Source organism: Hypanus sabinus, unplaced genomic scaffold, assembly GCF_030144855.1.
Source record: "Hypanus sabinus isolate sHypSab1 unplaced genomic scaffold, sHypSab1.hap1 scaffold_1184, whole genome shotgun sequence".
NCBI classification, from domain to species: Eukaryota; Metazoa; Chordata; class Chondrichthyes; order Myliobatiformes; family Dasyatidae; genus Hypanus; species Hypanus sabinus.
In genome coordinates, this window is record NW_026779245.1 from 39272 (window position 1) to 55656 (window position 16385).

The 16385-nt window shown below is 46.9% G+C and overlaps 1 protein-coding gene across 1 annotated transcript; it reads right to left on the bottom strand.

The window, feature by feature from the left end:
- Positions 1 to 15: 15 nt before the first annotated feature.
- LOC132386512 (natural killer cells antigen CD94-like) lies at positions 16 to 13597 on the bottom strand. The gene is made up of 3 exons (XM_059958797.1): positions 13519 to 13597; positions 2290 to 2432; positions 16 to 535 (listed from the first exon to the last, which is right to left on the bottom strand). The coding sequence occupies exons 1-3, from the start codon at positions 13586 to 13588 to the stop codon at positions 521 to 523; spliced, it is 228 nt and encodes a 75-aa protein (XP_059814780.1). The 5' UTR covers positions 13589 to 13597; the 3' UTR covers positions 16 to 520.
- Positions 13598 to 16385: the final 2788 nt, after the last annotated feature.

Sequence of the window (16385 nt, forward strand, 5' to 3'; positions counted from 1 at the left end):
TTTTTGCACCTTACATTAATTTTACACACTTCTCACGTATTGATCATACAAAGATACAAAGCTCAGGGCGGATAAGTTACGGATATGCGATGCAGTCCTTTGATGCTGGGAGCGGGAGGCAGGAAAGTGACGGGAAGGAAAATGGGGATGAAGTATTGGAAGATGGATGGGAAAAAGTTATGACAGAGAGATCAGAAGTAGGAGTGTAAAGAGAGAGCAAGATTGCGAAAAAGAATGCCATAGGTAGAGAAAGGAGTATAGGGTAGGGGCAAGGGGCAGAACTGATTCGGTTGTCAGAGTCGGTGAGAGAGCAGGAATTGTGGTTAGAGAATAATGTCACTTCACTTACATCGGCTACACGGACTTTTGACAAAGATCCCGGATCTTTTCAGGAACATCCGGACGCAAAGCTGCGGGCTTCTCACAAATGAAACGGTGCTGACCATTTTTGCAACTGCCAATCCAACCGGATTTACATTCATTGCATTCGAACTTTCCAGAGTTCACCTTGTACACGACGTTAGAGACCGTTTTCCTGTGAAGGAAGGGTAAAGAGTTTCAAAAGGGACAAAACAACTCCAGCAGACAGTCCAGTATCAGTCCCCAAAATACACCCACTGACTCAATCTCTCCTCACCGACCGGTGTCCGTCCCCAAAATACTCCCACTGACTCAATCACTCCTCATCGACCTGTGTCAGTCCCCAAAATACTCCCACAGACTCAATCTCTCCTCACCGACCGGTGTCCGTCCCCAAAATATTCCCACTGACTCAGTCTCTCCTCACCGACTGGTGTCAGTCCCCACAATACTCCCACTGACTCAATCTCTCCTCACCGACAGATGTCAGTCTCCAAAATACTCCCACTGACTCAATCTCTACACACCGACCGCTGTCAGTCCCCAAAATACTCCCCCTGACTCAGTCTCTACTCACCGACCGGTGTCAGTCTCCAAAATACTCCAATTGACCTTCTCTCTCCCAACATACTTGTTCCAGTTTCTAAAATAATCGCACTCACCCATTCTCCGAGACACTGTCAGTCCCCGAATAATCCTTTGCCCAACGCTCTACCCTCAGAGCATTTTCAGTCCCCAAAATAACCCCACGATCACACTTTCTCCTCACAGTAACCTGTCACACCCCAACTTACTCCCAGAGCCACAGCATCTCCCCACAGCCCAATGGCAGTCCCCAAGATACTCCCAAAGCTGTCTTTACCCCCCCATGGAAACCTGCCAGTCCCCAATTTCATCATGTTGCTCCAGTCTCTTCACAGCCCGGTCTCTATCCCCAAAATACTCCCACTGACTCTCTCTGTCCTAATGCCGCGTGTCTGTCCCGAAAATACTTGCACTTCCCACTCTCACCCATCAGCCCTCAATCTGTCCCCAATATGATCCCACTGTCCAACCTTCTCCCTACAGACCTGTGTCAATCACCAAAACACTCTCTTCCCACAGTCCATGTCAGCCCACAGATTAAACCAACTGTCCGCGCTCTACCAAGGGCCCGTTTCGGCCACAGACTAATCGCATTGCCTAATCTCACCCCACAGACCCGTGTCAGTCCCAACTTAATCGGAGTACCCCACTCCGTGTCCACAGTGTCCCTCCCCAAACACTCCCACAGACACATTTTCTCCCAGCTGACCTACAGACCACAGTCCGCGAAACACTCCCGCTTTCCATATTCTTCACATAGACTGCGCCGGTCAACAAATTAATCACAATGTCCAGTCCCTTCCTACGGGGATACCAGGACACAAAATACTCCTACTGTCTTACTCTCTCCCCATAGACCCATTTCTGTCCCCAAAATATCAGCAGTGACCCACCTCTCACCACTGAATAGAGGCAGCACCCAAAAGCTCCCCGTACCGCGCCTCCCCCACAGACATGTGCCTGTACCCAGAATTAATCCCACTACCCAATCCCTTTCGAAAATCAGGCCTGACCCCAAATCTCACCCCGCCTTGCATGTTCCAATCCAGTATAAACCGTCTTGGCCGCGGACACGGTTGTTAATAAAATTCTGTGAAATTAATTTGCAATCATTAATGATTGAATTCGATCACAATATAAGGAGCGTCACTCTGTGTCTGACCCCGGGAGTGTGAGATAGGACGGTGTGGAGGGAGATTTACTCTGTGTCTGACCCCGGGAGTGTGAGATAGGACGGTGTGGAGGGAGATTCACTCTGTGTTTGGCCCCGGGAGTGTGTGATGGGACGGTGTGCAGGAAGATTCAATCTGATCTGGATATATTATCTGTCCATCAGACATATACCTCTTTCTCCTCTGAAATTATTTGAAGAAGTTTTGAATCAGCGATAGAACAGAGTTGCTTCGCCCCCTGGTAAGAACTTTCAAACGAGGAAATGAAATAACACAGGTCTTCATTTCTGATCCAATCCTTGGAACATGTTTGCTCTGGAAATCAGAAGCAAGAACAGTGAATTACTCATTACATCCGCTGAGTGTCAGATGCAGAATGAGGAACCCGCCGCACAGTCCCATCACACACAACAGGGGTCAGACACAGAGTGATTCTCCCTCCACAGCTTCGCATCACACACTCCCGGGGTCAGACACAGAGTGAATCTCCCTCCACAGTGTCCCATCACGAAATCCCGGGGTTACAGACAAAGTGAATCTGCCTCCACACCGTCCCATCACACACTGCCCGGGTCAGACACAGAGTGAAACTACCTCCACAGTGTCACATCACGAAATCCCGGGGTTAGAGACAAAGTGAATCTGCCTCCACACCGTCCCATCACACACTGCCCGGGTCAGACACAGAGTGAAACTACCTCCACACAGTCCCATCACACAGTCTCGGGTTCAGACACAGCGCGAAGCTCCCACAACACTGTTACATCACTCATTTTGGGGATTAGAGCTTCTTTGCTCGTCCTGTGAACGCAGAGTGAAGCTTCCCTGTGGCGCCGCAATAACGCACTCCCGGGTTGAGACAGCAGGTTCCCTGACGCACTGCCAGCGTTCAGACACGAGGTGGCGGTCTCGCCGCACGTCTCAGCGCACTTTCCCGAGAACAGCCAGAGACGACACCCTCCCCTCCCTCTCTGCCTTCTGATTAGGTGCGGGAAAATTTCTGATATTTCCTCAGCATTTCTGATGCTCAGCAGTTTACAGATTTCAGTCTTGGTTTGGCTGAGATTTTTGCACTTCATTTCGCGGTCATTGAATTTGCCTCGGAGATCAGTTTGCGTTTGATGCTGATCAGAGAGATCAGAGTTCAGGACGGAGAGGATGTTTTCCAGGACCAGCAATTTGTTTTCAAGGATGGAGAGCTTGCTTTCGACGACAAACAATTTGCTTATGAAGATGGAGACGTTGTTGTTGAGGGCCGAAACATTCTTGAGACAGGTCCTTGGATCCAGTCGGGAATCTCGGATTTCCTGGTTTTAAGGGTTTTAAGGGTTTTAAGGCATACAGCTCGTGGAGTTGCAGTTGATGCTGGGTCCTGTTCATGTCCTGATATTTTTTCAAAAGGCTCCGGTATTGGATGCAATCTGACACTGACGGATCTGTAACGCTGAGTGAGATGGTGAGCGGGGTGTTGGCGTCACGGTGAATCGTGTGTTGGTGCTACAGTGAGCGGTGTGACGGTGTCACGTTGAGGGGTGTGAGTGGGAATAACAGGATCATTTTCTGCTCGGCTGCCAGTGACTGGTTGTGTTCCGCAGGAGTCGGTGTTGGCACCGCTTATGTTTATGTTGTACAGCAATGATTTACATGATGGAATCACAATATCCAAGGACAAAGGAGCAGAAGTAGGCCGTTCGGCCCACTGAGTCTGCTCTATCACTCCACCATGAACTAAACCATTCTCTCGTCTAGTTACATTTTCGGGCTTCTTCCCTATATCCCTTGATAAACGGACTAATTAGATACCTATCAATCTCATCGTCAAACACCTTAAATGATCGGGCATCCACAGCTGTATGTGGCAACGAATTCCACAAATTGATGACCCTCTGGCTAAAAGAAATTCTCCTCAACTCTGTTTTAAATGGGTACACTCTATTTCTAAGACGGTGGCCTCTTGTCTTGGCCTCAACCACCAAGGGAAGCAGCCTTTCCGCATCTACTCTGTCCAACCCTTTCAACATTCATTTTTTCTTGTAGATATTTCATCTAATCCGCGCCGAGTTCACGCGCCTGCGCAGTCGTGCCTCTTTTAACCCAAGTAGTTAAAAGTAATATCGTTCAACTTGACTGCCAAAGCAACCTCATGGCTTCCTGTAGCACGCCTGATTCATTTCTTAAGTATGTTCTTGCACATTTATACTCCTCAAGCGCCTTATTTGCTCCGTTTGTCTAGACTTGTCATATATGGTTCTCTTCTTCTTTATCAGATTTCCAATATCCCTTGAAAACCAAGTTTTCGTATTCTTATTCATTTTTCCTTTAACCCTGACAGGAGCATACAGACACTGCTCTCTCAAAATTTCTGCTCTGAAGGACTCCCACTTGCTAATCACATCCCTGCCAGAGAGCAACCTGTCCCAATCTACGCTTTTTAGATCCTTTCGCATTTCTTCAAATTTGGCCTTTCCCCAGTTTAGTACCTCAATCCGAGTACAAGATCTATATTTTTCCATGGTCAAGTTGAAGCTAATGGCGTTATCATCACTATACACAAAGTGCTTCCCTGCACACACTTCCGTCACTTGTCTTAACTTGTTTCCAAATCGGAGAACAAATGTTGCTTCCTCCCTCGTCATTACCTTTACATATGAATTTAGAAAACTTTCCTAAACACATTTTACAAACTCTAACACCTCTAAACCTTTAACAGAATGGGAGTGCCAATCAATATGTGGGAAATTAAAATCCCCTACTATCACAGCTTTATATTTCCTGCAGTTGTCTGCTATCTCTCTGCAGATTTGCTCCACCAGTTCTCGCTGACTATTGGGTGGTCTATAATACAAACCCGTTAATGTGGTCATAACTTTCCTGTTTCTCAGCTGTGCTCCTCCCATATGACCTCGGTAGACTAGCCCTCTAATGCCCTGCCTGAGCACTGCTGTAACATTTTCCCTCTCCAGCAATGCCATCACCCCACCCTTCATCCTTCTGCGTTTATCAAGTCTGAACCATCGGAACTCTGGAATACTAAGCTGCCTGTCCTGCCACTTCTGAGGCCAAGTTTCACTAATGTCTACAATGTCATAATTGCATGTGTCAATCCACGCCCTCGGCTTGGCAGCCTTCCCCACAATCCTCCTTGAATTGCAATAGACACACATCAGAAGCTTATTACCACCACACACAACCCTTCTATTTCTTACCTACCATGAACTTTTAACATCATTTATTTTCACCACCCCTCCACTATCTGCTCTGCCATTCTGGTTCACATCCCCCTGCAAATCTCGTTTAACTGCCCCCCCCCGCTCCAATACCTGGCAAAGCCCCCTGCAATTATATTGGATACCCCTGTAGTTTAGATTTAACACCTCTCTCTTGTGCGTGCCACCTGCAACAGAAGAGGTCCCAATTATCCAAAATTCTGAAATTATGCTCCCTACTCCAGATCTTCAGCCATGTGTGCATCCTCCAGAGCATCACGGGCACGTGACGCAGGTAGCGATCCTGAAATGACTGTACTCATTGTCCTGATTTTAACTTGCTACCAAGCTCTCTATACTCATTCTTCAGGACCACCTCAATCTTTCTTCCTACGTCATTGGTACCGATGAGAAACGTGATATATAGCTGCTCACCCTCCCACATCACAATGCTGGGCACGAGATCAGAGACATCCCTGATACTGGTACCCGGGAGGCAACAAGCTATCCAGGATTCTCTGTCACGACCACAGAACCTTCTGTCTGTACCTCTAACTATCGAGTCTCCTATAACTACAGCTCTCCTTTTCTTCCACCCTCCCTTCTCTACCCCAAAATACTCGCACTTCCCACTCTCACCCGACAGATCACTTTAGGTCCCCAAGGTACACCCACTGCCTGACTATCTTCACACAGGCCCGTGTCGGTCGCCAAAACCCTCGCACTTCCCACTCTCACACCAGAGCCCCGTGCCCGTCTCCAAAGTATTTACACTGTCCAACCTCCTCCCTAAAAACCTGAGTTAATTCAACAACATACTCTCTAGCAACAGCCCGTCTCGGTTCGCAAACTAATCCAATTGCTCACACTCCCCCCCCCCAATTGATCGATGTGTCCCAAATTATTCCCAGTGCAGCACTCCCTCCCCACTGTGTCCGTTCCCAAAGTCCTCCGACTGACGCATTTTCTCCCCACAGAACTGCGTCAGTCCCCAAGCAAATCGAACTGCCCCACGAACCCTCCGCACACCTTTTTTCTGTCCCAAAAATGCTCCGAATGCCTAACCTCTCCTCACAGTCCTCGGCAGTCCGCAAACTAATCCCACTGCACACAATGTTCCCACAGCCTGTTCAGCCCCAAACAAAAGCCACTGCACACGCCCTTCTCGGAGCCTGTAACAATCACATGACAAACCCTCACCTCAAAAACTAGCAAGACTCCAAGTTTCCCTTGGATTGGCATTTTGCAAAACAGTATGAACTGTCATGCTCGCGGACAGATTTGTTAACAAAATTCAGTGAAATTAAATTGCTATCATTAATGATTGAGGTCGATCAAGATATACGGAACACTTTCTTTCTCTTCCCGGCAGTGTGTGATGGGACGGTGTGGAGGGTGATTCATTCAGTGTCTGACCCCGGGAATGTGTGATGGGACGGTGTGGAGGGAGATTCACTTTGTGTCTGACCCCGGGAATGTGTGATGGGGCGGTGTGGAGGGTGATTCACTCAGTGTCAGACCCCGGGAGTGTGTGATGGGACGGTGTGGAGGGAGATTACCTTTGTGTCTGACCCCGGGAGTGTGTGATGGGATGGTGTGGAGAGAGCTTCACTCAGGTGTGGATATATCTTCAGTCGATCTGACACATACATCTTGCGTCCGAGCATTTATTACAAGAAAATTTGAATCAGAGTTTGAATAAATCTGCTTCGCTTCATCGTGGGATGTTTCAAACGTTTTTTTTATGAAATAACACCTCTCTTTATTTCTGATTCAGTCCTGGGAACAAGATTGCTTTGGAAATTAAAAAAAAAAGAATATATCAGAAAATCTCCCTCCGTCCGTCCTGCAGTTGGTATAGAATACGGTCACCTCCTCAGCGTCCCAACACACACTACCGGATTTCGCTGCGAACCGTCCGATCTCTCAGACTCGAAGGGCCAGAGAAAGAGTGAAACTCATCGGCCCTGTCCCATCACATATTCCCGATGTCAGTCATGCACAGAAGTTCCCAAAACACATTCCCGGGGTCAGACTCAGAGTGAATCTCCCTCCACAACGTCCCATCACACACTCCCGGGATCAGACACAGAGTGAACCTCACTCCACAACGTCCCATCACACATTCCCGGGGTCAGCCACAGAGTGAACCTCACTCCACACCGTCCCATCATACACTCCCGGGGTCAGTCACAGAGTGAATCTCCCTCCACACCGTCCCATCACACATTCCCGGAGTCAGACAGAGTGAATCTCCCTCCAGAACGTCCCATCACACATTCCCGGGGTCAGACACAGAGTGAACCTCATTCCACACCGTCCCATCACGCAGTCCTACGGTCAGACCCGGGGTGAAGCTTCCTCAACAGAGTTCCATCATAAACTCCCGGCGTAAGACACAAACTGAGGCGCCCTCCAAACTTCCCCATTACACATTTCCGGTGCCAGATACAAACACACACCAGACCCTCCTATCACGAATTCCGGCAGTGAAACACAATATGAGTGTCCCCTCACAGAATCCAATGGACAAACACATTACGCTTTTACATCATACCCAACAGAGGTCAGACAGAGAGTGAAGCTCTTTCTCCCTAAAGTCCATCATGAGTTCAGGCTGCTCACTGTCACATCACATGGTTTTGTGGAGAGCAACAGAGTGATGCTCCATCCACACCGTTCAATCACACACTGCCTTGGTCAGACACAGTGTGAATCCGTCTCTCCACGACCCCATCACACACTCCTGGGGTCAGACACAGAGTGAAGCTCCATCCACACCGTCTCATCACACACGGCCTTGGTCAGACACAAAGTGAATTCCACACTCCACGGCCCCATCACACACTCCAGCTTTGAGACACGGAAAAAAACGTACTCAGCACACGTGACAAATGTACATAGGCATGGAACATAGCATAGTACAGCACAGTGCAGGCCCTTCAGCCCATAATGTTATCCTGACCCTTAAAACTTGCCTCCCATATATACCCCCCACCTTAAATTCCTCCATATACCTATATCGTAGTCGCCTGAATTTCACGTGTGAAATCCGTGCATTTCCTTACCCAATGTTCTTACTTCTAGATCAATTTCGCCAGCTTTTTGGCTATAAACTCAATCTACACAAGTGTGAACACTTTCAAATTAATAACGAATCTCAAACATTAGTATTTCGTGACATCCCTTTAAAGCAGTTAATAATCAATTTGCTTTCTTTGGTATTACACTTACAAGGAATTTCAAGGATCTTTTTCGTGAATATTGTGCTTATCTTCGGAACTCTACAAAACAGAGTTTGTCACAGTGGTCACACTTATCTATGTCTCTGGCAGGTAGCGTTAATGTTATTTAAATGTATATCCCTCCTAAATTTTATGCTTATTTCAATCTATTGCATATTTTTCCTAAAGCTTTTTTTGACTCCTTAAACTCCATTATTTTGTCCTATTTATGGAAGGGCAAACGTTCTATACTTAATAAAGCTTACCTCAAAAAATCTGAAGAACATTTTTTTATGGTTTTACCTAATTTCCGTTTATACCTCTGGGCGGCTAATATTCGCTATCTTACTTTCTGGTCCTTTTTTCGTAACCAATCTGATTGTCCTAAATGGGTGACAATGGAGTTAGCCTCCCCTGAGGTTTACTCTATTTCTGAACTTCTTGGATCTGCACTCCCTAGTTGTTTGCCTACACTAATTGTTAATCCTCTTATTAGACATACTCTGAGAATGTGGGCCTAGTTTAGAAATTGTAATGGCCTTCATGCTGTCTCTCTTTCTAGTCTTATCTTGCATAATCATCTTTTCTATCCTTCCATGCAAGATTCAACATTTCATGATTGGTACAGAAAGGGCATTAGGCATTTTAAGAACTTTTAATTGATAATCGTTTCGAAACTTTCCGACGACTTTCTGCAAAGTTCAATCTACCTAATGCCCAGTTCTTTAGATATCTTTTCATTAGACATTCCATTGATCCTTTATTGTCCAATTTTCCTGCGATGCTTGAGAAAAAAGTTGTGCCCCCTTTGATAAAATTAGAACGGCTTGGGAGCATGACTGAAATGTTTATATTTTATCTGTTGCGGTTCTGGACTCATTTCGTAAGTCAGTTAATTCAACTTCTTTTTGTGCTCGTCACTGCTGTTTTACAGTTTAAGATTGTACATAGGCTCACATGTCTAAATCTAAATTGTCCCGATTTTACCATAACATTAGTCCTTCTTGTGACAAGTGTAAAGGGGGCCAGGCTTCTCTTATCGATATGTACTGAGCCTGACCTGGTCTAGAGGAATTTTGGAGAGACTTTTACTTAACCTTATCCCATATTCTTAATTGACACTTAGAATCTAACTCTCTGATTGCTCTTTTTGCTACCTTGGGTGAGGCAAATATACATTTGATTCCGGCTAACCGTCGAACAGAATATTTTGCTTCGGTTTTGGCTAGACGAAAATTCTTCTTAGGTGGAGAGATGTTGCACCACCCACACTTGCTGAATGGCTTACTGATATTATATCCTGTTTAGACTTTAATAAAGTTCACTACTCACATCTGAATTCGGATATAAAGTTTCAGAAGGTGAGGGGACATTTTCAATATTTTCAAAATTCCTCTTTCAATTAAGTCTTCTTTTCAGTCTCTTACATTTAGCTTTTTTTCTCTCTCTTTGGCAGTAGGCATTATAATTTATTGTTATTATTATCATTTACAGTTTTGGGGTTTTGAATGCTCCGATTAATATTTTTTTACATCCTGCAGTGGTTGGTCTGGAGATTTTTTTCCTGTGCGGGGGGTGTGAATACAAACTTTGCATGATTTTATTTTGTTTTTTAATCATTGATTTGATTATATTATTTTATGTTTATCTTGCACTGTATTAATATTAATTTTGTTGTAGTAATAGTAGAAAGGTAAAAGAAAAATCAATTAAAAAAGTCATTTAGTGTATTTGCCTCCACCACAGACTCAGGCAGTCCATTCCATGCACCAACCACTCTCTGAGTGAAACGCCGCCCTGTAATATCCCCCTTGAACTTCCCTCCACTTATCTGAAAGCCATGTCCTCTTGTACTGAGCAGTAAAGCCCTGGGGAAGAGGAGCTGGCTGTCCACTCTGTCTATTCCTCTTAATATTTTGCACAACTCTATCATGTATCCTCTCATCCTCCTTCTCCCCAAAGAGTAAAGCCCCAGCTCCCTTAATCTCTGATCATAATCCATACTCTCTAAACCAGGCAGCATACTGGTAAATCTCCTCTGTACCCTTTCCAATGCTCCACATCCTTCCTATAGTTAAGCGACCAGAACTGGCCACAGTACTCCAAGTGTGGCCTAACCAGAGTTTTATAGAGCTTCATCATTACCTCGCGACTCTTAAACTCCATCCCTCGACTTATGAAAGCTAACACTCCATAAGCATTTTTACCTACGCTAATTACCTGGGAGGCAATTTTCAGGATTATGTGGACATGTACCCCCTGAGCCCTCTGTCCTCCACACTACCAAGTATCCTGCCTTTTACTTTGTACTTTGCCTTGGAGTTTGTCCTTCCAAAGTTTACCACCTCACACTTCTCCGGGTTGAACTCCATCTGCCACTTCTCAGCCCATTCCTGCATCCTATCAATGTCTCTCTGCAACCTTCGACAATCCTCTACATTATCCACAACACCACCAACCTTTGTGTCGTCTGAAAACTGCCTAACCCACACTTCTACGCACACATCCAGATCATTAATAAAAATCACGTTAAGTAGAGATCCTTGTTGGACACCACTAGTCACATTCAGCCAATCCCAATGTACCCCCTTCACCACGACAACTGCTTTCAGCAGACAAGCCAATTCTGAATCCCCCTGGCCAAATCCCATGCTTTCTGACTTTCTGAATAAGCCTACCGTGTGGAACCTTGTCAAGTGCCTTATTAAAATCCATGCAGATCTCATCCACTGCACTACCATCATCTATATGCCTGTCACCTCCTCAAAGAACTCTAACAGTATCCTTGACCAGTAATGCGACACTTCCTCACCTTTCTCTCCCCCCCCCCCATCCCTTTTAAAGCACTGAAATCCAGGAATATTGAGAATCCATTCCTGCCCTGGTGCCAGCCAAGTCTCTGCAATGACCAGTACGTCATAATTCCATGTATGTATCCAAGCTCTCAGTTCATTACCTTTGCTTCTGATGCTGCTTGCATTGAGGTATCGCACTCTAGCCCTTATACCTTACTACCTGTACACCCGTTATTCTGCTTCTCTTTCCTTAAAGCCTCTTTATATATAAATTCTGGCTTTACTCCATTCTATACTTGCAGTTCTCACATGACCACTATCTCCTCCACCTCACTATCTGCTCCAACACTCTGTTCCGCACCCTCTACAAATCTAGTTTAAATCTCCCGGAGCAGCACTGGCAAACCTTCCCACAAGGATCCTAGTCCCCCTCCAGTTCAGGTGCAACCCTTCATGTCGGAATAGGTCCCAAGTTCCCTGGAACAAGGCCAGCTGTCCGGAAACAGGAAGCCCATCATCCTGCACCGGCACCAGCCAGGTATTTAACTGCATTATCCTTCTGTGTATCTCCTGCGACGGGAGCAATCCTGCGATTCCAATTCTGCCTGTCCTGTCCTTCAAATTTGCACCTAACTCCCTAAACTCTCTTTACAGGACCTCCTCCTTCTTCCTATCCACATCATTGTTCCGTACATGGACCACGACATCTGGCTGCTCGCACTCCCTCTTGAGAATACTGAGAACTCGATGCGAGATATCGCGGACCCTGGCACCAGGAAGGCAACAGACCATCCGAGATTCTCGATCTCTCCCGCATAACCACTTATCTACCCCCTCAAACTATTGAATCTCCTAACACAACTTTTCTCCGCTTTTCCCTCCTGAGTTCAGGGTCCAGTCGGTGCCAGAGACGTGACCACTGCAACTTGTCCCTGGTAGTTTGACCCCACCAACAGTATCCAGAACGGTATACTTATTGTTGATGGGAACGGCCAAAGTGGTGCTCTGCTCTTTCTGTCTATTCCCCTTCCCTCTCCTGACAGTCACCCATCTACCAGCCTCCTGACTCTTAGGGGTAACTATCTCCCTGAATCTCCTGTCTATTTCTGCCTCTGTCTAACAAATGACCCGAAGTTAATCCAGCTCCAGTTCCAGTTCGCGAACTCAGTTTGTCAGGAGTCGCAGCTGGATGCACCTTTTATAGGTGTAGTCATCAGGGACAATTGTGCTCTCCTGAATTCTCACATACTGCCCTAACCGTGCCTCTATCACCAACACCGAAATTAATTAAATTAATTAAAGGATTTTAACCGGCCTTACCTCACTGGCAGCAAGTCTCTGCCCGCCCAAGCCTCTCGAGGCACAGCCTTTCTACTCTGTCTCCCCTGCTCCGTCCCCCGCTCCGTTAATCTGCTCGCTTTTTAAAATCTCCCGATGTCTCCGGGGGAGTGTGATTGTCCATCAACAGCTGCTCGACACACGACAGAGCAAAGTGTCAGACACAGAGGGAAGCTGCCTCCACATGGTCCCATAACACATTCCCGTGTTCAACACAGTGTGAATCTCCCTACTTACGTATCATAACGCACTCCTGGAATCAGACGCAGACAGAAGATGTCTCTCCACGATCCCATCACACACTCTCGGACTCAAACACAGAGTGAATCCCGCTCTAACGACTTCCATCACTCACTCCCGGAGTCCTAAACATACTTAAGCTCTCTCTCCACGATCCCATCACACACTGCCGGATTCAGAGTGTAACGCTCTTTCCACGGTGCCATAACTTCAGGGGTCAGACATGGGGTGAATCTCTCTCGGCACTGTCTCATAACACAATCCCGCTGTCAGACACAGAATGAAGCTGGATTCATACAGTCCCATCAGACATTCCCGGAAGGAGACACAGAGTAAGGCTGTAATGTTACGTCTCACAATCCCGTGGTCAGACACAGAGTGAATCCACATCCACAACGTCCCGTCACACTCTCCTGGGTTCAGTGACAGAGTGAAACTTCCTGCAAGCTGCACCATCATACACTCACCGGGTCAAACAGAGTGAATCACCCTCCATACCAGAACCATACACTCCCGATGTCAAGCACAGAGTGATTCTTCCTCTCTCCATGCCTGCCCTATGTCGAGGAGCAAGTGAAAGAGTGGAATGATGACTCACCTCTTCTGCTTGTCAAAAATTCACAGATTTGAGCCTTGGTTTCGTTGACAGATCTGTACTTCGTTTCCATCTCAGTGAAGTGGTGATGGAGATCGCTCTGCATTCGTTCAATAACGGACAGATTAGCGTTGAGCGCAGAAAGCTTGGATTGGAGGGTTGAGTTTAAATCATGGTAGTTTCGATCCGTGGTGACCTTAGACTGACGAATCTGCGATACTGAGAGAGATGTTGAAGGATGTTTCGCGTTTGCAGTGACACGTGAGTCAGTATCGCGCTACCGAACTGGTCACAGAGAGTGTTGTGTCAGTGTGACGGTGAAGGGTGTCCCAGTAAAGGAGGAGAAAATGGCGGCGCGACGCAGCGCGCGCGGCCTCTCTGGAGATGGATATCTGTTACTTGTTAAGTAGGGATACGTGCACAATCCTGATTTGATGGAGACAGACGTGAGAGCGTGTAGGAACATCTGGAGAAACTATTGAAATACCCGCTTCACTGCCGTTGCGACTGTGCGGTATTCAATCTCCGGAGAAGAAGGCCGCTGAGACCTACGTTTTGCTTGTTTCGGCGGCCGGGACGAGGTCGAAGGGGCTCCACAGAGGATTCCGCTCGGGGGGCGATATCAGAGGAACTTGTCGGAGGCTCGAAGTTTTCGGACGGACTCCGTGTCGGCCGTCGTCGAGTTCTTTCGAGGCATTAGTTGGCAGTGCCTGGAAGTTTATGGCAGGGAGAGATACTCCCTTTTGCTGCCTGATATCGGGACTATTGGAGTCGATCGGGACTGGAGACCTTTTTACTAAATTGTGCCCATGGTGTGTTTTTTTATCAATTTACGGTATTGCTTTGCACTACTGTGACTATATTATGTGCTTTTGTCACTGTTTGTCTTTGGTTTGTCTTTTATTTTAATTTTGTGATATCACTCTGGAGGAGCATTGTATCATTTCTTAATGCATGCATTTCTCAATGACAATAAACGAGTGTCCTCATAATACAAAAATATCTAATGGATGCGCTTGTGGCTCATTGGGAGGCGCCACCTTGAGGGGCGTGTCTGTGTCACGCTGAGGGGTATATCAATGTCCCGATGACGGTTTTGTGGATCTGCGTCAGTATCGTGCGGGGAATGTCCGAGTTGCTGTGAGGGACGTGTCGGTGTCACTGTGATAGGAGTCTCCGTGCCTCGGTGAGAGGTGTACCGGTACACAATAAAGTGTATCTCGATGTCAAGGCGAAGAAAATGTCAGGGTGTAGGGCCTTGTCGTTTCACCGTGGGTGGAGTGTCTGTGTCATGGTGTGTTGTTTTCAAGTGTGTCTGTGTCACGGTGAGAGACATGTCATTGCCGCGCTGTGTGTGAGAGTATCACGCTGAACTGTGACGGTGTCACGGAGAGGAAGATGTCGATATCATTGGGAATTTAGGTGTCGGTATCAGGTTCAGGGGTTTCCCTGTGTCAGGGTGAGGCGTGGGTAATTGCCTCAGTGAGCGGTGCATCGGTGCTAGGTTGAGTACCGGTACCGTCTCGGTAAGGGGTGTTACAGTGACGTGTGTGCATTTGTCATGGTGCGGTGCAGAGCGAATCACGTTGAGGAGCGTGAAGGTGTCCCGGTGTATTGTTCCCCAGTGTCACGGTGAAGAGCGTGTCGGTGTCACTGTGAGGTGTTTTTTGTTGTGGCACTGAGGAGTTTATCAGTGATACGGTCAGGAGAATGTCGATGTTACAGTGAGGGGTGCGTTGCGGACAGTGCGACTGTCATGTGTGTGTCCCGGAGATGGTCGTGTCAGTGTCGCGGTTAGGAGTGTTCTTGTGTCTAATTGAAGTTCGTGACCGTGACAGTGCTGCTGATATTATAGTGAATAGCACGTGTCTTCATTGTGTTATGGTTAAGTCCGTGTTTTTATTACGGTTAGTGGTGTGTCCGTGTTTTGGTGATGGGTTTTAAACGGTGTTACAGTGAGGGGCGTGTGGGTGTCATTATTTAGCGTCTGACTCCAGCGGGAGCCCATTCCACTCACCATGGATCGACAGTCCGACCACAATCACGATGAGGCAGAGTCGGCAGATCAGACGGTACGGTCTATTTCCGATCTTCACTTTCGACTTCCGTTCTTGCGCAGCTGTGGCGAGACCATACGACCATAAGACCATAAGATTAGGTGGCAGAAGTAGGCCATTCGTGCCATCGAGTCTGCTCCTCCATTCAAGCATGGGCTGATCTAATACTTCTCGTCATCCCCACTCCTCAGCCTTCTTCCTATACTCTTTGAAACGCTGTCTCCTCAGGAACCTGTCTATTTCTGCCTTAGATGCACCCAGTAGCTTGGCTTCCGCAGGTGCTGGTAGTAAAAAAAAATCCACAGATTTTCCACCCTCTGACTGAAGTAATTTCTCCGCATCTAAGTTCTAAAAGAATGAGCTTCAATCCTGAAGTTGTGCCTTCTTGTCCTGGAATCCCTCACCACGGGAAGGAACATTTCCATATCTAGTGTGTCCTGGACTTTTATCATTCGGAATGTTTCTATCAGATCCTCCCTCGTTCTCCTGAACTCCCGGGAGCACAGCCCAAGAGCTGCCGAACGTTTCTCATGCGGAAAACCTTTCGTTCCTGGAATCATTCTCGGGAATCTTCCCTCAACCCTCTCGAATGGAACTAAGGGGAAATCATGCCTGAATAATCGTCTGCAATTTTTTGAGGATGTAATTCTGAAAATGAACAAGGGAGATCCGGTGGAAGTCGTGTACCTGCACTTTCAGAAAGCCTTTGATAAGGCCCCACTTAGGAGATTAGTGGGCAAAATTAGAGCACATGGTATTGGGGTCGGGTACTAACATGGATATAAAACTGGTTGGCAGACAGGAAACAAAGAA

What these genes read in the sequence shown, in the direction of transcription:
- LOC132386512 (XM_059958797.1), bottom strand. Translation starts at nt 13,588, where the DNA reads ATGGAAACGAAGTACAGATCTGTCAACGAAACCAAGGCTCAAATCTGT. An exon ending in ATTTTTGACAAGCAGAAGAG is followed by an intron (nt 2,433 to 13,518) that starts GTGAGTCATCAT and finishes TCTGATTTCCAG; the next exon opens with AGCAAACATGTTCCAAGGAT.